At 39.0% G+C, this 24,423-nt stretch overlaps 2 protein-coding genes across 7 annotated transcripts in view; one reads left to right on the forward strand and one right to left on the reverse strand.

Moving 5' to 3' along the window:
* The window catches only part of plxna2 (plexin A2), a 250,079-nt gene extending 235,413 nt beyond the window's left edge, over nt 1–14,666 (reverse strand). Inside the window, exons 1-2 of the mRNA XM_077610560.1 lie at nt 14,460–14,666; nt 11,827–11,999 (exon numbers count right to left, since the gene is read on the reverse strand). The gene's annotated coding sequence lies outside the window, so the exon portion shown is untranslated. The remainder of the gene's footprint in view (nt 1–11,826; nt 12,000–14,459) is intronic.
* tmdd1 (transmembrane and death domain 1) lies at nt 14,486–20,643 on the forward strand. Of its 6 annotated transcripts, none has more exons than XM_077610589.1 (7): nt 14,486–14,549; nt 14,612–14,684; nt 15,945–16,040; nt 16,230–16,376; nt 17,042–17,161; nt 19,193–19,333; nt 20,225–20,643. In XM_077610589.1, exons 2-7 carry the CDS (start codon nt 14,678–14,680, stop codon nt 20,452–20,454), a joined length of 741 nt encoding a protein of 246 aa, XP_077466715.1. In that variant the 5' UTR covers nt 14,486–14,549; nt 14,612–14,677; the 3' UTR covers nt 20,455–20,643. The 6 variants fall into 6 exon arrangements, with proteins under 6 accessions (XP_077466715.1, XP_077466744.1, XP_077466725.1 ...); XM_077610618.1 differs by having other exon boundaries at nt 14,494–14,549; nt 16,005–16,040; XM_077610599.1 differs by having other exon boundaries at nt 14,497–14,684; nt 20,228–20,643.
* Nucleotides 20,644–24,423: the final 3,780 nt, after the last annotated feature.

The raw sequence follows: 24,423 nt of genomic DNA on the forward strand, positions 1-24,423 counted from the left end.
TCCTGGGAAATCATTGTGTCCTGGGTTGCAGCAAATGATTATTGAGAGCTTTATAGGGCGCAATGTTTAATATGAGGGTGCGAACAGACAAAATCACTCATTGCACCTCAGGGAATAAATTAAGAGTGAGTGAAGGTATCGCTGGCATCTCCGCAGAAAGACAATCTTTATTACCAGCTGCCTGCCTCTATGTCGCGTCATTACCGCCACACGTACTGTGCTGCTGGAGGAAGATTGTCATTCCCAGCTGAAATGAGTGGCGTGTGTAGACTGCAGTATTTACTCAAGCCAATACATCCAGCAAATATTGATCTGTGAGATGTGCATGGGAAGCCACAGGGCCTAAAACCTCTTGAGGCAATCAGTGCCTGCCTCCATTCCCCAAGTCACTTGTTTGACCCAGTCCACTGTCTTCATATTTGTCTTTTGGAATGGGCAATTGAGTCCAAATCAATGGTGACCAAACAATTATTTTCCATAAATTATTTGTTCCATTAAGACGTAGCCATAACATTGAGGATTCCATACGACCGAAAACGGTATTCGGTCGTTTGGTCGCCGGTCTTTTGGTCGCCCGGAAGGTTATTGATAATTACCATTTAAATCGTTGCTCAAATTCCCTAAATACAAACTGCGAATTATTATTTAGTCATACTTAATGCCCTATTAATTATTAGGCTAAAGAAAAGCTCCAAATATCCCATACTTTTATTGTGTTTTGTTGGAGAACTTGTTAAGACCCTGACTGATGTCCCTTCCTAAGGGGACAACTCATGTACATACAAACTCTTATACACTCACACGTCGGCTCAGTGAAACTGCTCAGGGCCATTGTTGGCTTTTATTGATGCGTAGACCGTTTTGTTTTACCTTGTTTTGTCACCGGTCTTTTGGTCGCCGGTCTTTTGGTCGCCGGTCTTTTGGTCGCAGGTCTTTTGGTCGCAGGTCTTTTGGTCGCCCATTGTTTGGGTCCGGGCGACCAAAAGTCCGGCGACCAAAAGACGGCGACCAAACGACCGGTCACGACTGAAAACAATCAACAATGATTACATTGATTTGTTATTCCTTGTCAACTTTTTAAAGCCAAACAGAGCACATTCGCAGTCTGTGGGCTACATTATGTAGTCTTCTCCTGCTGACCTTCTTTCAAGCGGCCTGCTGCTTGTGTGTTCTGGTCTCAGGGGGCTCATCTGCTTATCAGACATCGGAAAGGGAGAATTTTCTCTATCCTCCAGTGAAGGGCACCCGGAGAGGCTCGGGCTTAGGTAGAAGAGACAGTCAGCGGTAAAGCACATGTTGCTATGGAGGAAAGAAGACTCATTTCCTCCCTAATAACCAAAGAGATAAAGAGGCTGCTCTCACATTGTTTTCTCCAATTTTCTCCTTCTCATTCTCAAGGGACGCTGCTGTCTCAGCGCTCCAGTGCAAACGAAGTTATGTTGTGTGCAAAAACAACAGCTTATTACCTCGGATGCCACTACTATGCTGAATAAAATAAACATACTGTCCAGTGGGACCAAGTGGTCAATATCACATTTGGAAGGCAACATAGCATTAGCTTGAATTTGATTTGAACCAAGAAATGACCAAATTTTACAACTGCTAAATCGTATTGTGTTATGGTTCAAACGGATACAGGTTTGTGGTTAATTAGTCATCAACTTAAAAATTAAGAACCTAATAGCAAAGTTGCGCAAAATAGCTGATTGACGTAGAAAATAATCAATGAGAAATTGGGACCATATTAGAAATTTGCTAAGATGATAATAGCTAGTATATTTAGGGTGTACATAAATACCTATTGTCATGTGACAAGTTATATTGTACCGTGGAACGCACATGGAACTCTGATATAATTTTTCCATAATTATTTCTATTGGGGCCAGTCTTTTTTTCCGCCAGACTTTGGTACAGGGAGCTTGGGTTCGATTCCCACTTGGTGGCCTGTCTCTATGTGTGCCCTTCAACTAAATAGGGAAGAGTTTATGGTGTACTCCTCTTTTCGCCTGAAGTCAACTGGGATAGGCTACAGCACCCCGTGACTTTAACAAGGAAAAGTGGTGTTGAGAATGACTGAATATGTTTATTGATATTGAAAGTCACAAAACAGGGGGATAGAAAAAAAACAATATAAAAACACAATACCACTGTTAATCATTAAATACTTCGTGAATTGATAGTTCAATTAGTACATTGAAACTTGAAAGTACCCCAACTCACAAATGGCAACAAGTAACTCAAGGAATTTTCGACAAAGCCCTCTATTACAAGCCCATCAATTCGTCCACGTTTTCTTCATTTATTTTTTTCTCCTGCAAGTTTCAAATATAAGGCTAAGTGGCTATCATCATGCATCAGAACGCTTGCCACCACAGGCCTGCCTCATGTCACCATGTCAGTGCGCTGCAGGTCTCAACAGAGTGTCAGCCGAGCAAATGGTGATTAAGTTGGAAGGTCAGGTGGAATTGATTCTTGTCCCCACGGTACATACTTGTCACATTTCGGTTAGAAATGAATGCCTATTTGTTTTCAGAGCACCGCATTATTTCGAAGATGCTTGCTTCACCCCTAAGGTGGGGGTTCATTTTCTGCTCAGTGGCCCGCTAGTGATGCCCCAACAAAATGATGTCATCTACACAATGGAGGGAAACCAGAGGATGGTCAGCATCATAATAGCAAGGCTTGAAGGCATGTCAATAATGACTTCATGGTGACCAATTACTTTGATGAGCTGGTGAAGTCAGAGTAATCTTTTATATTCCATTAACGCGTTACTCAGACATTTAGCTAATGAGAGTAGTGAAACACAAACAAAAATTCTTTGCTCCAACCTATAGCAGGACTGCTTATTACATCGATCGCAAGGGTACTATTGGCAGATCGCTTAAGAGTAAGATTTCATCCAGTCTGTTAATTTCCTTCAGGCCTGAACAATGTATCGTTTGTACCGCGACATTGCAACATGCCCACCACAATACTCACACTTTGAACATGCATATCTGACTCATTTAACAATCTTTAGATTCTGATCAGTATCTGAAGTGTGGTGCCGACAGCCTCGGCTAACATAAACGACCTACCACAGCTGCTTGATAAGTCATTGCTTTGATGTTGAACAGATAACAGACGTGCCACATCTATGCTTCATTTCGGCGCCCTTTGTTAGTAATAAGATGGGTCTCAGGCCAAATGTCAAGTCACGTTTGTAAAGGTTCATTCTGCGTGAAATCCAATTTCAACCATCATGTCCTATAAACAAAGGTCTCCATTGATGAGCTAGACTTTCAACTCAAGCAATGAGAAAATCCAAGGGTCTACTTGACCAAATCATGAAAGCAAGAGGACTGAAGAGTGACACGAGTTCTCTGTTTTCTCATCAGAATGTGTCGATGGTGTGTGGCGTGACGTGGGAGGAGAATAGCAGGCATCATGCATGTCATGTAGACAATATTAAAGCAGAGTATGCGCAAATCTGTCAGTTCGTTCTGTTGTTTTAAGGCATCATAAAGTGGTGACAGGGAGCCGTAATTGCAGGCCGCGCTTTGTGTTTTGATGCCGCTGACAATTCTGACAGCGCGTGTGGCTGCCGTCAGTTATGAAGCCACCGACATTGTCTACGTTTATTGGGCTGAACACACTCAAAGACACCTGAGGCGGAGCGTACAAAATACACACAAAGAAAGATGTCTAACTATAAATCACTTGAGATGTTTTGAAGAAGCCTTAGCCCACAGACACTGAAGTATGCCAGCATATGTTTTAACGTCGGTGGTTTGCCTTCATACAATTTGATGTCCATTTGAAACTTTTGGGAAGCCAACTTTGATACTGTCCATTCAAAGAAATGAGATCACGCTGACCATGGTTTATGTCGTGACCGGACGTTTCGTCGAAAGACGTCTGGTCGACCGGACGTTTCGTTGAAAGACGTCTGGTCGACCGGACGTTTCGTAGACCGGACGTTTCGTAGACCGGACGTTTGGTCGCCGGGTTCCCTCCCTCTTATGAGGGAGAGAGACAGAGAGTTTACTGTTGAAAGCGAGCAATCAGGTAATTTCTCGCTCTCAAAATTATAATCATGAGAGACAGAGTGAGTTTGTAATTGCATTGAAAATGTAAGAGCATTATTTTTTCCCGGCAGATCTATTGGCGTGTGTGTACATGCTATTCAGCAGGGAGCGAGCAATATTTAGATATTAATGCTCTTACATCGTCAATGCAATTACAAACTCACTCTCTCTATCATGATTATAATTTTGAGAACGAGAGATTACCTTGTTGCTCGCTTTCAACAGTAAACTCTGTCTCTCTCCCTCTCATAAGAGGGAACGAACCCGGCGACCAAACGTCCGGTCGACGGCCCGTCCGTTCTACGAAACGTCCGGTCGACCAAACGTCCAGGGACCAAACGTCCGGGGACCAAACGTCCGGGGACCAAACGTCCGGGGACCAAACGTCCGGGGACCAAACGTCTGGGGACCAAACGTCCGGGGACCAAACGTCCGGGGACCAAACGACCAGGGACCAAACGACCAGGGACCAAACGACCAGGGACCAAACGACCAGGGACCAAACGTCTTTCGACGAAACGTCCGAGTACCGGTTTATGTGATCCATGAGGTTTTTTGAGACTGCACTTGTTAGCACAGACTGATTTTAGATGGCAACTGACGGTGACATGACGGTCAAGATAGTTTAATGTCAAATCCGCACACATCCTATTGCCATACATGACATTACTCTAGTAGTATTTGCCATACTTGTAGGGAGAGCAGTTAAAATATCTAAAAGTGTAAATCTAAAGTGGAAGATTGGTCAACCCAAGAGTGGTTTTATTTGGAAACATTTTTGAATGATGAAATAAATCTGCTCCTATGAGTTAAAATGTCGGCATCAGTCACAACGGTGTCAACGATTTGCAGATCTCACTCAAACTTTCACAGATGCTCTCTCGACATTAAAGCAAGCTCACTGCTGATTTTTTCTCATTTTCAGTCCCAGCTGCATCAACGAGTAGGAGTCAAAAGTCATATCAGTATGTGTTTTTACTTCTTAGCAATTTTAAAGCAATTTTCCCAGCGGCGGTAGAAAAGTACCTCTCAGCAATTCCCAAAGGAAAGGCAGATGCACCCTCCCTCACCTCGCTCATTTCCATCCCTTGTTTTGAGGATAGAAACGGTGGTCGTGGGTGGAAGCTTGGACGAGCAAAATTATGACGCAGGTAGCGTCTGCTCAGAATGCTAATGCAATCCTAATGATTTTGATGGAATGTCTTCATAAATGTCTCCTCTCGGGGGAGGAAGAGTGGAGACGCTTTTTGCCATGAATAAATTCATGTCCACTCTTGTGCACCCGCACTGTCTCTGTTTGCTCATCTCATATGCAGCTGGTCGAGGAGCCGGTCCCGTGGGACGCAAGTTTGTAAACATGAATAATAATTAGGAAAATGTCGACAGGCAGGTAATCTGCATGTTGTTTGCAGTAGAGGGCCTGCTCGGTTTACAAACCTTCGAGAGGGGTGGGGGTCTCTTCCTTTAACATGTAATAAAAGAGGATAAAACCATGAAATGAGTCAAAAGATTTAAGGAACCCCCAATATAAAACAGTAAGGCCGACTGCAGTAAAAATATGATATAAAACGTGTGCATATGTGGTTGCTGGGGAACCTGATTAATGAAGAGATAAATATAAAGAAGAAATAAGAGAAAAGAGGGAAGATTTTGGTCTTAATTTCCAAAATTTAAGTCTCACTCTCTCCTTATTGGGGAAAAACATGTTTTTCCACTTGTATGTGTGCTTCATTACCTTCCTCACCAGATGGTGCAAAAGGATACATTCTGTAGCGGTTAACCTGCTGATCAATTTTGTCAGCAAAGTTTTACAAAAAAATGTCACAATTTCCATTTGCAATACCAGCAATGGAATAAATCAATGCGGCTTGTGTCGATTTTTAACATCATCAATGTTCAAACTGTAGTTCTTGCCAAATCCATAAAACGTTCTGTATTCTGTAACTTTGAAACAACAATCCTAGCAACTTAATTTGGATGGAGCGTTGCAGTAATGCACAACATAATAAAGAGTCAAGCACTGGCCCAAACACGGCATTGCATTTCCATTCCATTTCACAAGACAGTGCGACGAGTGCTTCAAGTTTCACACACATGCAGTTAGGTCGAGTGATCTTTAACCAACACTGATCCCAGAGGAGAAGGAAAAGGAGCTCATGTTACTTTGCATAGTTCTCACATAAAGCCATCCGAAATGCCTCAGGTGCATCAGCGCAAGTAAAATAGCAACCTGAACGCGGAAAAATACCTGAATTGAACACAAACCTCTCATCATGGCCCAGTCCATCTCAAATGATGGGCCCTGTGATGCCAGATTTCGTTCAGTTCTATAAAGCCTATAATGGCTCCGTCACTTAAAGTACTAGCACCGTATTATCCGGACTATGATGTGCACTTTTTTGTCATACTTTGTATGGGCCTGTGACTTTATTTTTCCTATTTTTTGGGCTATAGTTATCTGAAAATCCTATGTTAACATACATACATACATACATACATACATACATACATACATACATATATATATATATATATATATATATATATATATATATATATATATATATATATATATATATATATATATATAGCCTATTTTTCTGTATTTTACTTTTGTAAATTGGGGTATGTTTGTTCTTGGTTTCTGACCCAATGAAAAAAAAATTGCATTAAAAAAATGAAACATACTCCAGTTCCACTTTTTTTTCCTCATCATTGTGCATTGTTTGGCTGGTGCAAATTATATTCAAGTGGGAAGTCCCCCCAAAAAATATGGTGGTAAAGTTTTAGGTGTAAATGACCATTTGACATAAAAAGAAACTAAATCTGCAAATTACTAATTTCTTAGAACTATGAGGACAAGGAAAATGTTTAGACAGACAAACTGACACACTCCTCGGTACTGGCATGTTGTAATGACGGTGAATGCCCAATGTTCGTTTTTGCCGAAGGTAATTTAATCGACCGTCAGCCAGTATGAACCAAAGAAGGCTGCAGGCTTAAATTTTGGAGGCTGCGAGGCATATTAAAATACAGAATAAAGTTTCTTTGTTTGAGCTTTAAGTCTTTCTTCTAATTAAGTATTGAATGCGAAAGCAGCTGTGAAATGCACCCACAGTTCGAGTTGAGACAAGATTGGGGGAAGAATCCATGTAGGAGACCAATAAATCAAGGTCTTTGTTAATATGATGTGCTTCAATAAAGGCAGTACAGTGGTGATTTAATCAATTCTAATGACGCAAGTCATCACGTCTAAATTGTCTTTATGGAAGTTAGTAGAGATATTGCGAGACAACCTGAGACATGCTCCATCTTGTCGAAATTCCCCAAACTCACAGAAATAGATCTGGAAAATTCCTGTTCGATACTCACAGGACCAGGGTATTGATGAACCAAATGAGTGTAAAATAAATATTTGACTGAAGGCTAAACCAGGGAATATGAAACTTGCATGACCATGCTCATGGTCATATAAAAAAAACCTGACTTTGCATCTGAAATGGCAACATTTTGATCTCATCACAAACCTGTTAGCATCTTCATAGTCACATTAATGGCCAAAAAATGTGTATATAAATAATATATAGTATAGGGTTATTATTATTTTGAAATCAAGAAAATTAGATTCTATTGTCTCCAAACTGTTCCTAAACATGTAAATGTATAATAATGTAGCATTCTCTTGTGAAAACATTTCATGATGTTTGCGGTTATTTTCCGCTTGCCCTTGTTGATAGATGAGCCAACTTTTAACTTCACTTCTTTCTTTCAAGGACAATAATGCCTGTAAACTGTGATTTAAAAACTTCAGTGGTAATCAGCACCTCCAGAAAACTGGAATGGGGCCAGTTTCTATAAAGGCAGAGGCTTAGTGGCAGGTTTTGAGGAGCACACAAGTCCGGGCTTGTTAAATGAGGTTCACTTTTACAAAATAAAGGCGAGGTATTAGAAGATTGCCTCGTCTTTTGGAAAGCAAATTCAAACTGTTCCAAATCGTTGGTATGTTGTGTCGTGCAATACTGTTATTGTGTTGAAGATACATTCACAATCCAATGTTTAAACACAGTTTTAAAGGGAAACTGTAGTCATTCTGATCATTTGTTTCTAAATAAATGGAAAATGTTTCTAGATAAATGCTGAAAATATGTGCACAGGCTAAGAAAAACTTGAGTGCTGAATCTGTGAATTACAGAAAAACTGTTTTCCTCTATCGGGGCTGTTAGGATTTTTTTGGTCACTCACTCTCCCGCCATTCCCTAACCTTTCCTGATCTCCCTCTAATTTGTTTTTCTGCGTGATCGGACGTTTTGTCGAAAGACGTTTGGTCCCCGGACGTTTGGTCGACCGGACATTTGGTAGAACAGACGTTTGGTAGAACAGACGTTTGGTAGAACGGACGTTTGGTCGCCGGGTTCGCTCGCTGTCAAATTATGACAGAGAATTTACTGTTGATATTTTGATATTAGATATGTAGATATTAAACTCACTCTCTCTCATGATTATAATTTTTTTGTCCAACTTCACGTCTTTTGATTTGCTTTGTGGTTTTTGCTTTTGCTTTGTTGTTCTGCGGCCTTTGCGACTGTACTGTCTAACTTATAACTAAGCCGTTTCTTGCTACTGTCACAATGAAATTTCCCGAATACGGGATGAATAAACTTATACAATCCAATCCAATAATTTTGAGAGCTGGTCGACCGGACGTTCGGTCGCCAAACGTCCGGTGACCAAACGTCTTTCAACGAAACCTCCGAGTGCCGTTTTTCTGTATTTGTGGCTCATCACTTCATATTAGGCACTTGAAAGAAAGCAGAACAAATACTGCATTTTCCAGACTATAAGTCACACTTTTTTCATAGTTTGGCTGGGCCTGCAACTAATATTCAAGGGTTTATGATTCTCTTACCACCAACAGCCTCTTATGTTGTTTTTTAGGCTAAAAATACTGTAATTTGTTTTTCTTCCATGTGTCTTTTGCTCTGATTAAATCACAAACTATCGTCTTTGTCAAATTGTCGCACGGCTTGGGTATTTTTCAAATGAAATACAACCAATTTGTTTTCTGAGTGTGTTGCTTCAGATCTACTTTGAAATAAGACTGAAATATTTATGCCTCAAAATGACAACATTGCTTATTGTTAAATGTATTTGGCCATAAAAGTGCCTTATTAACTCGGTGCATTCCTTTGGTAGCAAGTCGAAACATCAGCCACCACTGAGCTCATGAGGAGAGGAGTATCAAGGTAGAGACTAAAACCTAAAGGCAGCCTGAGGCTGCAAAACCATAACAGGAAGCTCACACAAATAAATTGAAAATCCTGTAACTGTCTGAAGCAAATAGTAAAATTAGAAATTAAAAGCTTCTTTTTCATGTTATCCAGAGGGAGTGTTATCAAGGATTCATTTTTTATTTGAAGCAAGGAAGAGGAAAAAGGGCTCATTTATAATTCTGCATTATATTTCTCTTTTTTTGTATGATGGCAGGGGAAAAAAAGCAAAGCATTGCCAGTGAATGGCTAACTATGATTTTTTTGTTGTTGTCCCATAAAATGCACTGACTTTAAATGCGTATAATCATCTTATGCACATTTATAGTCAGAAGTGTCCCTAGAAAAATATGTCCATTATAGATGGGACACTTTGTTTTGAAAATAACCACCAACTAAGAAGAGAGTTATTTTGTGTGTGTGTGAACAGAACCAGTCAGTGAATATTAATGTTGTAAAGATTGCATTTAAAATAGTTTGATAATGTGTGACTCCTTCTCAACTCTTAAAGGTCCATTGCTGAAAAGATGCCATCATATCGAGCAATCCTTTTTTTTATTGGCCTTTTGAAAAATATTTAAAGCAGAAAGGTGATCCCTGCTCCCTTCCATTTAGTCCACAGCTGGCTCTGCAATTTGTGCCAGTTTTGCACCTGCCTTTCAGAAGCACCATTTTAGGATGCAAAATCATTCACGGCGCGCATGCTAAATTGATCCATTTGCATAGCATCCTCCAACAATGCACAAAATCAACCGCATGGCAATTTAGAGCATTTGACATTTGTAATGCTAGTTGTAGCTGGTTAGCTGAACAGTTTCCTCATATGTTTGAATGCAAAATCACGTTTGTACCACTCGCATCGCTATTAATTCTATATATGTAAATGTCTATCTACTGTCATCTAATGCTAAAGAGTATAGCTTCTTTCCCAATAAAAAAAAACACATGAAGACAAGTCTTGGAATGGAAGCACTTTCTAAAGAAATAATCTGATCCCAGGTGAGGCTCTCTTCAGGAATGCATCCACACTTTTTTCCCATCCCCCCTTGTCTCACTATCCCTCCAAAATCCAGCTATTGTGGAAAGAAAGAATGCTTTTCAAAAAGTTTTTCCTTTCAGAGTGAGGGATGTCGGGTGTGGTCCCATTTTTCACATTGGGATAAAGAGTTTTTGTGGAGGGCGGGGTGGGTAAGTTAGGGGGGGTGGAGTTATTAGGAGACCATTTTCTTTGCAATGTGAGTTTGTGTCGCATTTTTAACCTCTACATAGTGGACTTAGTAATTACTTTCTCTGGCACTGTGATATACTTCCTAGAATGCAATTGAAATAAGTGGTCGGATGTTGAATAGAATTGATGACTGAAATAAATGCTGTAACTTTCAGTTTGTGAGCATTTACTGTAAATGTACTGTACTGAATAGTCCAGTGAGATGCAAAGCTGTACTTTGCACTACTTCTATATCCAAGAATAAGATTGTCATCATATAATTTGACCTAAAGTTAAGTAACATGATTTTTGGGGTGGAGCAATCAATGTTCAGCTATATTTCAAGATCTGCCAAAATGTAATTCTATGACTTTAGATTGTTTTGATACAATGTTTTGCGTATAGAGTTATCCGAATCAGTTCCAATTAACCTAAAGCACAACAAATCAAATTGTGTTAGGTTTAAAATTAATTTGATGAAGTGGTGCTTAAAAAAATCCATAAAAATCAAGATCGAGTCATTGTTACAAACAATAAATAAGGGTAAATTAATATATGATGAGGGTTCTCAGAAAGTTTTTTGTTTATTCTTTCAAATTCAGGTTACTCTCGTCTCACCAAATCTGACTTTTCAATGTTTTTCAATGGCATTTAAAATGTTTATATTGCGGTTAATTGCAGGACATAATTTAAAATAATGATTTATAATGAGAACAGGATTTTTGGTAGGAAGTTAATTTTAAATGAACCCCTATATTAGTGGGCTATTAGTGGGAGAACGATAATATGTGCTAGTTACATTGACACTGATTAATTTCATTGTTGATATATGTCACCAAATCCACACAGCCATGTCAGACTGTGTGTGTGTGTTGTTGTTTTTTTAAATAGATAGAAAACATGTGGACAGCCCCTGGGTGTGCTCACATCCCATTGGTTGGCCAATCCCTATAGAGCACTATATGCCTGAGTCAGGTAGCAAAAAGACTGATTGTTCTTTTTTTTGTACCTGCAGTCAGTAAGGATGACAGATTTGAAGGTTTGATTCATTTTGAATCATGGGAGAGTAGAAAAGGTGAGTTCTATTTTTGAAACTAAGAACTAGCAAAAAGCTTTAATGAGTAAAGAGGTTTTTCATTTTTTATATCTCTCCAGGAATTTAAGACAAACATTTAACATTGGTGCTGAGCTTAGGAATCCTGCAGATACTGGCTTCATAGTCACATTTTAATGCTAAAGTAGACTTCTTGTAAGGGTCTGGGACTGGTGTCCGGTTACAAACCTTAAAGGAGACAGCAAACCTGGATTCACAGCAAAACGCAGGCCATGTCTTGTCGGGAAGAGGAGGCAAACGTCCAAACTTTTGTTCCACTCACAACCAGCGCCCAACGTGAACCATTGCATGGCCAACGTGAACCATTGCCACCCTGCAATCACCACGCCTTGACTTCCGCCCTTTTGGAAGAAGATATTTGAAATGAGATAACAAATCAATTCATGCTGGCATCCTCTTTGACTGGAATATTCCATGTGTTCTATCCTTCATTCCACCGGAGTCTGTATCTCTTCATAACCAGATTTCAGTGGCGTGAAGTGTGAGAAGACATGGAGACTGCAGACCATATTGTCAGTTGAAAAAGGTGCTTTTCTCAATTTGTTTCAGGTTTGTTGGTGCGCTGTATATTTTGGTTTAATGTCATTGTGTCACTTGGAATATTAGAGCTCATGGCCAATGTCAGTTGTGTTTTTTGTAACATTTTTGTCATGTTTTATTTCTTTAACAACTCATTTTCACATAAATACTGTACTATATATATATAGTAAAAACAATACAATATCTCACAGTTCTAATGTGACATTTACTTGTTTAATTACTTTGAATACACTCCCTTGCATGTGGTTTGGCTCATGTTTACATTTACGAATAGGGTTCGTTTTAAAACAAAAAAAACAAAAAAACTATCTACACCACAGGTGTCAAAGTGGCGGCCCAGGGGCCAAATCTGGCCCACCGCATCATTTTGTGTGGCCCGGGAAAGTAAATCATGAGTGCCGACTTTCTGTTTTAGGATCAAATTAAAATGAAGAGTATAGATGTATATTGAATTTCCTGATTTTCCCCCTTTTAAAACAATAATTGTAATTTTTTAATCCATTTTTTCTGTGTTTTTAGTTCAAAAATAATTTTGTAAAATCTTTTATATAAAACAGGCTAAAATAAATATTATTTTAGATCTATAAAAAACTGAATATTCGGGGCTTTTAATTCAGTTCTTTTAATCAATTTATTTTTAAAAAATCTAAATATTATATCTAAAATGGTCCGGCCCACATGAAATCGAGTTGACGTTAACGCGGCCCGCGAACCAACCCAAGTCTGACACCCCTGACCTACACAATCCACACTTTGCCTGTTCCCTGCAGTCCTCAAAACTTGATTTTAAAGCTTGACATGCAGAACACATTTTGTTTAACTTGGGCAAACTGAGCTTAACAACAATTTGACATAGACCCTTTAAGCAGGCCTACACATGTCATGTCATTAAATTTTGTACATCAATGATGCATCATGTGCACATATTAGTGTACTCTTACACAATCCTGCCATAGTACTGCAACAATCTGCTTTACGGTACGCATGCTGTGTGCTAAAACAGCATATTTGTAGTTTTGGATTTGAATTACGCAATGTGATTTACTTGTGTCTCTGTATGGGGTGAAGAAGGGGATAATTGATTGAATTAATTCCGCAACAGTGTAACTCTGGCCTGCTCTCATGGAAGAGGCTCCTAACAAATTGTATTTATCACAATTGCTCAACTGCAAACTGAATATATGAATTGTTGTTGCTATGAACAGACAGAAACACGAGAAATTCATATTCATGTAAATCCTTACAGAGACTGAATTTTTGAATGCATCTGTAAACAAGCACTAATAAATTCAATCCAAACTTCAACCAGTAAAACTGTGTATTATGTATTTTTTTAATGCTGTCTGGTTTTGATTCAAATCCAAACTCCATTTTTATAATATGTCTCTCCCAACTCTTGACTTATGGCTATTTAATTTTAGTAATTCACTGCCTTTGATGGCAATTAACATAAAATACATCTTAAGTGGGAAGACTGGCAATGAAAATAATTATTTTTTAAATCATTTTAACACCATTGATGGCAATATACGGAATATATTGTTGAGGACCTGTTGACAATATTCACTTGAATACAGAGTATTGATAACAAAATTCAAATACAATAGCATTTTTTTGGCATTATCACTTTGTGTGGAGGAAAAATATTTTTGTATTACAAAAAACATGTCACAATCTCAATTTGAAATACCAGCAATGGAATAAATCAATGTGGGCCAGTGATTGAGCGGTTAGCGCGTTGGGCTCACAGCTCTGGGGTCCTGGGTTCGAATCCAGGCCGGTCCACCTGTGTGGAAATTACATGTTCTCCCCAAGCCTGCGTGGGTTTCCTCCGGGTACTCCGGTTTCCTCCCACATTCCAAAAACATGCATGGTAGGCTGATTGGACACTAAATTGCCCTTAGATGAGTGTGAGCATGAATGGTTGTTTGTGTCCTTGTGACCTGCGATCGGCTGGTCACCGATTCAGGGTCTCCCCCGCCAGCTGGGATAGGCTCCAGCACCCCCTGCGACCCTAATGAAGATAAAGCTGTTCAGAAAATGAATGAATGAATTATGAAGCGGAATTGGTTACATTTCCTTAAAGCCACTATTACACAGCGAAGTTAATGCTCACGTCAATACAAACGTACTCCTCCAATCAAATCTTGAAACAAAAAGCAACGACGCATCGGGCAAAACTAGATCATCCTTTGTTTTTATCAACTTAAATGACGCGTCACAACGAGTCGCTCGCTATTCAATGTAAAGGCAAAACTTACCGATTGACGATCAAACGGCGTTAAACGTCACGTTCACTTCAGATTTTCAACATTGGGAAATCGGAAAGATTTTGCGAAACATCGCATCTGGTCTGTATTCTAAATTTCAGGAAATTATGAATTCGATATAAAATGATGTCTATGTTAAATAGAACCTGAACTGAAAAGAAGAAACTAGGCCACACGAGTTCATCTACGAGCTCATGGATGGGGGTTGAATGACAGGTGAAAGCAACGTCATTGATTAATATATATATTTTCTTTTTTTTTTTATTCCACATTCTTATTCCTAGGCTGCAGACCTTGAAACATGATCGTTTACAATCCACATTTTTTTTTAAATAGACAAAATGGTTCATAAGTGAAACTGAAAATGCAATGAAATTATTGAAATTCAACAACAGATTTTGCAATTATCACAGGGCTTCAAACTACTTTTTTTACTCATAGCAAAGCGGCCCTGAGCCTGAAGTTGACTTGCAATTTAAAACACGGGTGGTGGAGGTGGGGGGTGCTGGAGCCTATCCCGGCCAACTATGGTACACCCTTAATCAGTGACCAGCCAATCGCAGAGCACTAGAGGAAGGACAGCTATTTATGCTCACACTCATACCTATGGGCAATATAGTGTTAAACCAGCCTACTCGGCAATTTTTGGGGATGTGGGAGTACCTTGAAAATACCCACACAAGCCCAGGGAGAACATGCAAACACCACCAACCTAGCTGACGCGCTACCCACTCGACTGTAACAATTTAAACTCATATTTTCATTATATTGATTAATATTTCACCAACTACTTTCAGTGTTGTTGAAAAAAATGGGTTGACGTGCACAGCACACGTTTGCCAGCAACAAAATACTGCAATTGAAGACAACCAACAACTGCAGTCAGATCATTTACTTATTGCACTGGAAAACGCTGTGTCAAATCAAATTTTAGGGGCAAAATGCCCAAATTTAAAGGTTACATCCACATTAGGAATGTTGCTTTGTTGGAGATGTTGGATTGAAGGTCAATCATTGAGACTAATCTTCTTCCCTTATAGCAAGGGTGTCAGACTCGGGTTGGTTCGCGGGCCGCTTTAACGTCAACTTGATTTCACGTGGGCCGGACCATTTTAGATATAATATTTAAAAATATATATAAATGGATTAAAAAAACTGGATTAAAAGCCCTGAATATTCAGTTTTTTGTAGAGCTAAAACAATGTTTATTTTAGCTTTTTTTGATATATTTTTAGATTTTACAAAATGATTTTTGAACTAAAAACAGAAAAAAATGATTAAAAATTTACAATTATTGATTTAAAACGGGGAAAATCAGGAAATTTGATATACATCTATACTCTTCATTTTAATTTGATCCTAAAACAGAAAGTCAGCACTCATGATTTACTTTCCCGAGCCACACAAAATGATGCGGCGGGCCAGATTTGGCCCCCGGGCCGCCACTTTGACACATATCCCTTATTGTTTCTTCAGCTGCCATGCAACTCCTGATATTTGGTTTCCTCTTGGTCCTTTATGCCACAAATTTGACAGTTGCGGATGAGGTAGAGGAAGATGACCGTGACACAGGTGAGCATTATGAGCCGCTCTCATGCTTATACAGTCAGGATTTAAGATGTGAGAAAAAAATGCGCTACATGCAAAATGACTGCCTGCGCTCACAAGAACGGATCTAAAACAGGAATCCAATGAGCACCTTTTTTGAAATGGTGAACTGGATCAGTGAGCACCTAATAAATGCACAATGTGCCTTTTTAGAGACTGAGTACATCGGTGTCCATCAGCTGGAGCGCCTGGTGGAGCTACTGACACCTTTTGAGTGCAATGACCTCCTAGTCGCCCTCTCTCAACCGGATCAAACCAGCTCGCAGAGCGTTATCAAGAAAGACACGGCTTCTCTTGAAGGTCAGCATTCATCTGTCACGTGCCTCCATCTCCAGCCATGATTACAGTGGACTAATGCAGAAAACACTTAATCGTTGGAAGATCTTCAATCTGCTTGATTTGGGGGAAAAATACTGTATGAAGGCACACGGGGTCTTTGTAGGGTCGAGTTTGGGTATTCTACCCACGGTTGTGTAGGATTTTTGTGTTGCGACGTCTTCGAATGCCGCAAGAGAATTGCATGTTCGATTAAATAATATATAGTATTTTTTTTTGGAATGTGTTATTTATATAGTATGTACAGGACATGTTATAGTTTAAGTCCCCAACAAAAAAGGGTGAAAGAATATATCAAATAAAGGAATAATCTAAACCTTGGTAAAAGTAAAGCGATTATAAAACGTCAATCAGATCTCAAAGAAAATAATGTAAGTAAAATTATCAATTGTTCATTGTAGGGAAAAAATAGCGTTGAATGAAAATACTTTAACCTACATTTCTATCTCCTTAAAAGTACTTTAAAAGAAATACGCAACTTTCTTCTTGATATCAACTGTGGAAAATCTCTGTTCAAATCATCAATTCTGCAATTTCAAGGACATTTCAATATAGTTTTTTTCTGTTTTTCTAGTGAAGGTCAACCAGTGAATATTGTATATAAACCCTAAAATTTTGTGTTCCACCAGAAAGTGAGGCAAAGTGCCGCAAGGAACTGAACACCTGGTTTCAGCGAGAAAGTCCAGACATCCACTACGATCGATTAACTCAGGCACTGTATCACATCGATAGAGCTGATATTGCCTCTGGTAAGCATTTGCTAAAACTCTGGGGAAATTATCCAATTTCAATAAATTGGTCAGGAAATTATCATCATTCAGTAATGAATAAAAAATCTTATTTTTTTTGCTCTATGACAGTAATCTCATACACTCAACTTCTACATGGTCGTAGTACATTTAAACAACATAGTAAGCACTAAATCATGTTGATCAACTTTTCGTTCAATTAAAATTGCCAAATTTTGTACAGGTGTATTTTCAGAACGCTACGATTCTGTACTTTTTGTGACATTTTCCTTCCATGGCATACGGTTATTACATGCATTAACTCAATTAAGGTTGTGTGGTGAGGTATGGTTTCCAGGGTTCAGGTTATGTTTAGCTTTCTGGATTAGTTTTAAGGTGGCAAAAGTTACGCCTTGTCTACACTATTTTGACCAAGATGCGTCCAAACTAATCAACAGATTATCATAGAAATAAACTCCTACTGACTCTACAAAAGTTGAGCTACGTTTGATAGTCTGGACGAGGCTTTACAACACATGCAGGGGTTAGAATTCATTGTCATAATTACAATAGGTTCAAGTTATCATGAAAATGTAATCAAATTACTGAAATTAAACAATTATAAACCACTATTTGTCCCCGTTAAAACCTGTTGCTATGTGGATTTTTTTAAAAGCCTCGAATGCACAGGTGTTAAAGTGACGGCCTGGGGGCCAAATCTGACATGCCGCATCATTTTGTAAATCATGAATACCGACTTTCTGTTTTAGGATCAAATTCAGATGAAGATTATAATTGTATATTATATTTCATGATTTTCCCCTTTTTAAATGAGCAATTGCATTTTTTTTAATCCATTTTTTCTTTTTGTGTTATTTATAGTTCAAAAGGGATTTTTTTACATCTAAAAATAAATATATAAAAAATATTCTGTTTTGCACTTTATTATTCAACATTATTAAAAATATTTGTATTTCCTTTTAAAATGAAAAACATGACTAATAGATGTTTTCCCTTCCAAAAAACCAAAAGCTAAAAAAAAACATTGTTTTAGATCTATGAAAATTGATTATTTAGGGCTTTTGATCCAGTTCTTTTAATCCGATTTTTAAAAAAATATATCTGAATATTCTATCTATAATGGTTCGGCCCACATGAAATCGAGTTGACGTTAATGCAGCTCGCGAACCAACCTGAGTTTGATACTGCTCTAATGCATCAGGTTTAAAAATGTTGTTTTTTCAAGCAAATTATTGCTCGCTAGCTAAACAAAAATGATCCCAAAAAAAACAGTCCACAGTTAAACGGGTTATTGGCTGTTCAAGGATAGGCGCAATTTAACAGTCCTGAAATTGTTGCCTTTAGGCATTCCCTGTTTCATTCTGTATAAGCGCTTCCTTGCTCTGCAGTGTTTTATAATCATGTTTTGAATTGCTTTTAGAAGGGCCTGCTTACTCTATGTAATGAGCTTCAGATAAAAAGGCTTCACTTTGTTTGTACAATCTACTTTTGATAACAAACCTCATGAGGGGAAATCACAGCAAGAGCAAATTGGGACAACGCTTCATCTAACTGCTTTTTGCTTGTATTCTTACAAGGGCTTCTTTATTTCAGTTTTTTTTTAAAGCCTCATTGAAGACTTGACACTGCAGCATGTAAGTGCTTCATTAAGCTGTGATTGGTTTTAATTGGCGCTTCAAAAGTGCCTTTTTTTTTTGCACGCTGCTAGTTTCTGGCATGTGTTGTCGTCCGGCACGGCCCAGACGAAGGTGTAAATGATCTGACGGCACACTCAGTGGAGCTGACACGAGCCACCGAGGAAACCGAAACCATCTGCTCGTTTCATCAGTGAAAGGGAAGGCGATGACAAGGCGAGACACGGGGGAGATGGTGGCATCTCTGACGAAAAGGAGTGTGGCTGTTCGACGTAGCCATTAGGAAAAATCATTGATTTCTGTTCTATAGAGATGTTGGGTGTATTGCTACACAAAAAAATAGCTAAAGGAGTGTAACATTTTGGCTATGATACAAATGTTTTGCTTGTTTCCACAGAGCTTGGAAAGAACATTAACCAGGATAAAATTTTGAACTTGAAACGATACGTCGAAGGCTATCATGAGTTTATCATGGCTCAGAACACCAAAGAAGAAGAAGAAGAACCGGAAACAGATGAGCCGAAAAGACAGAAAAGAGGTGAGAAATTTTGCACAAAGTTCAGATGACACTGTTTTCTGCTACTAATCTGCATAAATATAATGGTTGAGTACAATCCATTTTTGGATGGTTGTTGACCCTGGCTTTGTTCGAATTGAGCCGTAGTAGATACAGGCAATAGAAATACAAAAGTCTTTATTTACTGTCCATGTTCAACGTTTTCAGTCATATTCCAACAAGGACAGGAGTGAAAACCATTCGAAATAGGCAACATGCTTCACTGTTTTTACACCTGTTCAGTAAAATGATGGATTAGATTTGATTCCTGTGGACAGTTAAAACTCGTTACTTTACTGTTTCTCAGGGTTTAGATCAAGGGTGTCAGACTCGGGTTGGTTTGCGGGCCGCTTTAACGTCAACTTGATTTCACGTGGGCCGGACCATTTTTAGATATAATATTTAGATTTTTTTTATAAATGGATTAAAAGAACTGGATTAAGGCCTGAATATTCCGTTTTTTTATAGATTATAAACAATGTTTATTTTAGCTTTTTTATATATATTTTTAGATTTTACAAAATTATTACAGTACAGGAAAAATGGATTAAAAAATTACAATTATTGATTTAAAAGGAGGAAAATCAGGAAATGTAATATACATCTATACTCTTCATTTTAATTTGATCCTAAAACAGAAAGTCGGCACTCATGATTTACTTTCCCGGGCCACACAAAATGATGCGGCGGGCCAAATTTGGCCCCCGGGCCGCCACTTTGACACATGTGGTTTAGATAATGCAACTATATGCCCTATTTCTGCACTTCCTACAGGAAGCAATTTGAATGTATTTGTCAAAAAATGCTACTCTAAGAATCTCAGACTTTGGTACTTTTCCATTTATTATGAACATATGCATGGGTGTGTTTTAGCAGCCGATCTGACGTGGCATGACCTCGATCTGATTGTGGAGCGGCCCCCAGTCCCAGCACACTCCAAGACCCCTTTGGACGTGGCCCTCCCAACCCTGTATGGGCTTCTTCTGGGATTCGGGGGAACCTTACTTATTGCCATCTTTATGCTCTACACTATCTTGCATATCACATGTCACAACAAACAGAGACGTCAATCAAAGGTTGCTTACATCCTTCCTCAATTGTGATCAATATTTTTTGCTATTCTTCAGCCTTAACAAAAAGACAAAAATGTCAAACAAAACTACAGCAGCAAATGAAGTATCTCCATCTCGTTTTGTGTTTTTGCTGCTTTTGTCTGCAACCAAGAAATTTCCCGAATACGGGATGAAATAAAGTTCTAACCTAACCTAACCTAATAAATCATCAGCAAGGTATGTTTTGTTGTTGTTGGGGTTTTTTTTGTTTTTTGTTTTTTTGTATTCTGCAAGACTTTTGGCTCACTTGTGGTTGGTGACTTGGGGCTAACAGATGGACTGGAACCAGGCCCTGGCAACAGAGGTTGTTCCGGTGTTACTTTGATAGTGATGCTGACTTAGTGCCTGTCTGGCATGGAATAACCCCCAATTATGCAGCTGTGGCGCCTGCTCTCCACCAATCGTACGAATAGCTTCACAGTCCATTGAATGGTTAGTAAAAATGGAAAAAAACTACACAAGCTATAGAAATTATATTATATTATTATTATTATATCATATTATACATAAACATTGTCCACAAATGAGCACTTTTAAATTGTACTGTGAAGGTTTTCCTGAAGTACACCACATCTACCAATGGCACCATGGATGTAATCAGCAGCACATTTATTCATATGAAGGTCTAATATGCAATGTTCCCTCTATTTTTTCTTTGTCTGGGCAGAAAGACAACCTCCCTGAGCACACTGAGTACCGGTGTGAGCAACATCATCATTGCTCGCTATGGGCACACACCAGTATCCCACCTGCCATAAGCAGGTGTATGTCTACTACACAAATGATTTAGTAATAATAAAATGTAATGATTAATATCTATGAATGGGCGGCCCGACGGATGAGTGGTTCGCGCGTCGGCCTCACAGCTAAAAAAAAAAAAAAAAAAATTGGGATTTTATTTTGTGCGCTCCATATGATTTGCTGTGCGCAGAGAAGACAAGAGTAGTGCGCAATTGCGCACTCGCGCAGCTTAGAGGGAACATTGCTAATATGTCATGTTTACGTCCTCGTCACACTTCATTAAATGGAAATACTGAATAATGAGACGGAACAGCCATCAACTACCAGGAAAAACCTCATTTTGGAAACAATACACTATTCTTAGTGTATGCGATGACAGTTGTAGATCTGTGTCTCATGTAACTAGCCCACTTTGCATAATACTCGCTTGTGGCAAAATCTGACAAATTCCTTCGAAGCACATGGCATTGTGTTCTGGAATAAAAATTAATCCAAAAATTACCAGTGAAAGGGAACAAGTTCAGAGGTACCTGCTTCCATTTTTGACATTGTGAAGCAAATTTGCACCATCCAAATCGCACACTCAAACAAAATTACACCGTAGACCTTAGATAAGTGTCATTGTCTCCCCTTACCGCAAGACGGGGCCGGCTCGTTGGAGGGGAACAGGCAGTAATAGTGAGTTGTATTTTTAGTGGTCCCTTGATGTCAATACCTGTTGTGAGTTCACCGATGGAGAATAATGTGCTCTTGCAGGTGGAATGCTAGACCCGGATCATGCTTTTGTTCTTCTGTCTTACTCGGGGGCCCTAGTGGGAAGCTGCTCAAGGATGATAATGAAAATATCTGACTTAGGAAATACAGAACAGTGAGCATTTTCACACACAAGTGGCTACCAAGGCGTCCTTTCAGATGCCTCATTAAGGAAGCCGAGCGCCACGAGAGGCAGAACAATTGTCATGCAAAAATGGAGCATTTGCCGATGTCATGCATGATCTGAGAGAGAGAGCATGCTGACACTAAATTGACATTTACACTAGCAGACGCCACGCACGGATTTCAGCCCCCATCTATCCATGTAAAGCCTTTTTTTTGGATGGGTTTTCTCCCTTTTGGTTATTTAACAAGTTAGCATTGTGCACACTGTGGAGGCCACATCTGTCCCTTGTCACCCAAGGAATCAGGTATCTTGATTTTTAAAAAGAGTATACGTATATAGATAGGCTCAAGTGCAGTATGTGTGGTTAAGGGCTCTGCAGCAGAGCCCCGAGAGACGTTTAGTGGCACCGAAGGCTTTAATTTCACACTCCCCTTCCATTTGCATCTTCATCTGCAGGGCCACTGAGGCGCAACAGTCCCTGATCAGCAATCACTCTTCCTTTGCTCAAGATATATGGAACATCAAACTTTTAGAAGTCATTTTCCTTTCAAATAGCCTCAGCTGCTGCTTTCATTTTTGTCTTTCATGATTTCCTTGAAGAGAAACCAGGATTTTTTTTCTTTCTTTCCACTCTCCACTTAAATTTGACAATTAAACCACAGTGTCATCCTGTGGTTTTCTTTGGTCACTACAGAAAAGAAATACATATAGTACTAGTAGTATATAGTTTTTGTTTTAACAATTCAAAATACAAAAATTACACATCAACCAGTTTACATAACATAAATAAGAACATTATTTATAATATGACATAATCATTCTTCATATTGAGACAGACAAAAAGAAAAAATAAATATATACATGTTTTTTATAAAATCTTGACCTTGAGTTACAGATTTGCTTTTTGATTTTTTATCATTATCATTCTTGCAAAACGTTTTGACTTCACTGAACATTATATAAAGATTCAGAATTGTAAATATTTTTTTCTCTTTGGATTTAAACAGTGATAATTATTTTATCAACTTACTAGGTGCTGTGTTACTTGCTTTTCCAACCAGCTAATCTATTTCCAGTTGCTGGAATTCGGAATGTTTTTTTCTTTCTTTCTGCCATTTCTAAAGCAATTTCACACCATAAATTCTCCCTACCTGAAATGTTACTTCAACATGCAAAAAGAAAAAAATGTGTATAACAAGCAACCGGTGGCTCGCTGGAGCGAGTGGTTAGCGCGTCAGCCTCACAGTTCCGGGGTCCTGGGTTCAAAGCCAAAGTCGGTCCACCTCGGTGGAGTTTGCATTTTCTATCTGGGCCTGCGTGGGTTTCCTCCAGGTACTCCAGTTTCCTACCACATTCCAAAAAAATGCATGGTAGGCTGATTGGACACTCTGAGCAGGGGTACTCGGATGTTTGGTCGCCAGACTTTTGGTCGGCGGACGTTTGGTCGCCGGATGTGTGGTCGCCCGGAAGGTTATTGATAATTACCATTTAAAATTGTTGCTCAAATTCCCTAAATACAAACTGCGAATTACTATTTAGTCATACTTAATGCCCTAGTAATTATTAGGCTAAAGAAAAGCTCCAAATTTCCCGGACTTTTATTGTTTTTTGTTGGAGAACTTGTTAAGATCCTGACGGACGTAGCTCCTTAAAGGGACAACGCATGTACATACACTCACACGTCCTCTCAGTGAAACTGCTCGGGTCCATTGTTGGCTTTGATTGATGCGTAGACCGTGTTGTTTTACCTTGTTTTGTCACCGGACTTTTGGTCGCCGGACGTTTGGTCACCAGTTGTTTGGGTCCGGCGACCAAAAGTCCGGCGACCAAACGTCCGGTCACGCTAAGCAGGGGTGTCAAACTGGTCCTCCAAGGGCTGCATTGGGTGCAGGTTTTCATTCCAACTCAGCAAGAGGATACCTTTTGCAAGTGTAATCAGTTAATTAAAGTCAGGTGCTACTTATTTTAGAAGACACCTGATTGGTTAAAATGTTGGCACTGGATCGGTTGGAACAAAGACCAGGACCCACTGCCCTGCGATTGGCTAAATTTAGTATTTGGCCAATTTTTAGCCAATTAGACCCAACTAGCACTATATCACTTTTAAGAAAAATATTTCCATAACAATACGAAACATACTAAGCATTACCCCAAATGGAGTGAAAACCTTTGTGCAAAAGTTGGAGATGTGTAAAAAAAAAAGTCATCACTTTTTAGGTGTTAAATTACTTTATTGGTATAAGACGACATACACAAATGAATGCACCTTGATTTTGTGTTTGTGTGGGGGGGGGGGCACTGAGGGTTCCTTATATTTAGTCACAAAAACACTGCTATTT

The sequence above is a fragment of the Stigmatopora argus genome, chromosome 1, assembly GCF_051989625.1.
Source record: "Stigmatopora argus isolate UIUO_Sarg chromosome 1, RoL_Sarg_1.0, whole genome shotgun sequence".
NCBI classification, from domain to species: domain Eukaryota; kingdom Metazoa; phylum Chordata; class Actinopteri; order Syngnathiformes; family Syngnathidae; genus Stigmatopora; species Stigmatopora argus.

Coding starts and splice junctions, on each gene's coding strand:
- tmdd1 (XM_077610589.1), top strand. Junction 16,377..17,041: donor AGACACGGCTTCTCTTGAAG/GTCAGCATTCAT, acceptor GTGTTCCACCAG/AAAGTGAGGCAAAGTGCCGC. Junction 19,334..20,224: donor GCCGAAAAGACAGAAAAGAG/GTGAGAAATTTT, acceptor GGTGTGTTTTAG/CAGCCGATCTGACGTGGCAT.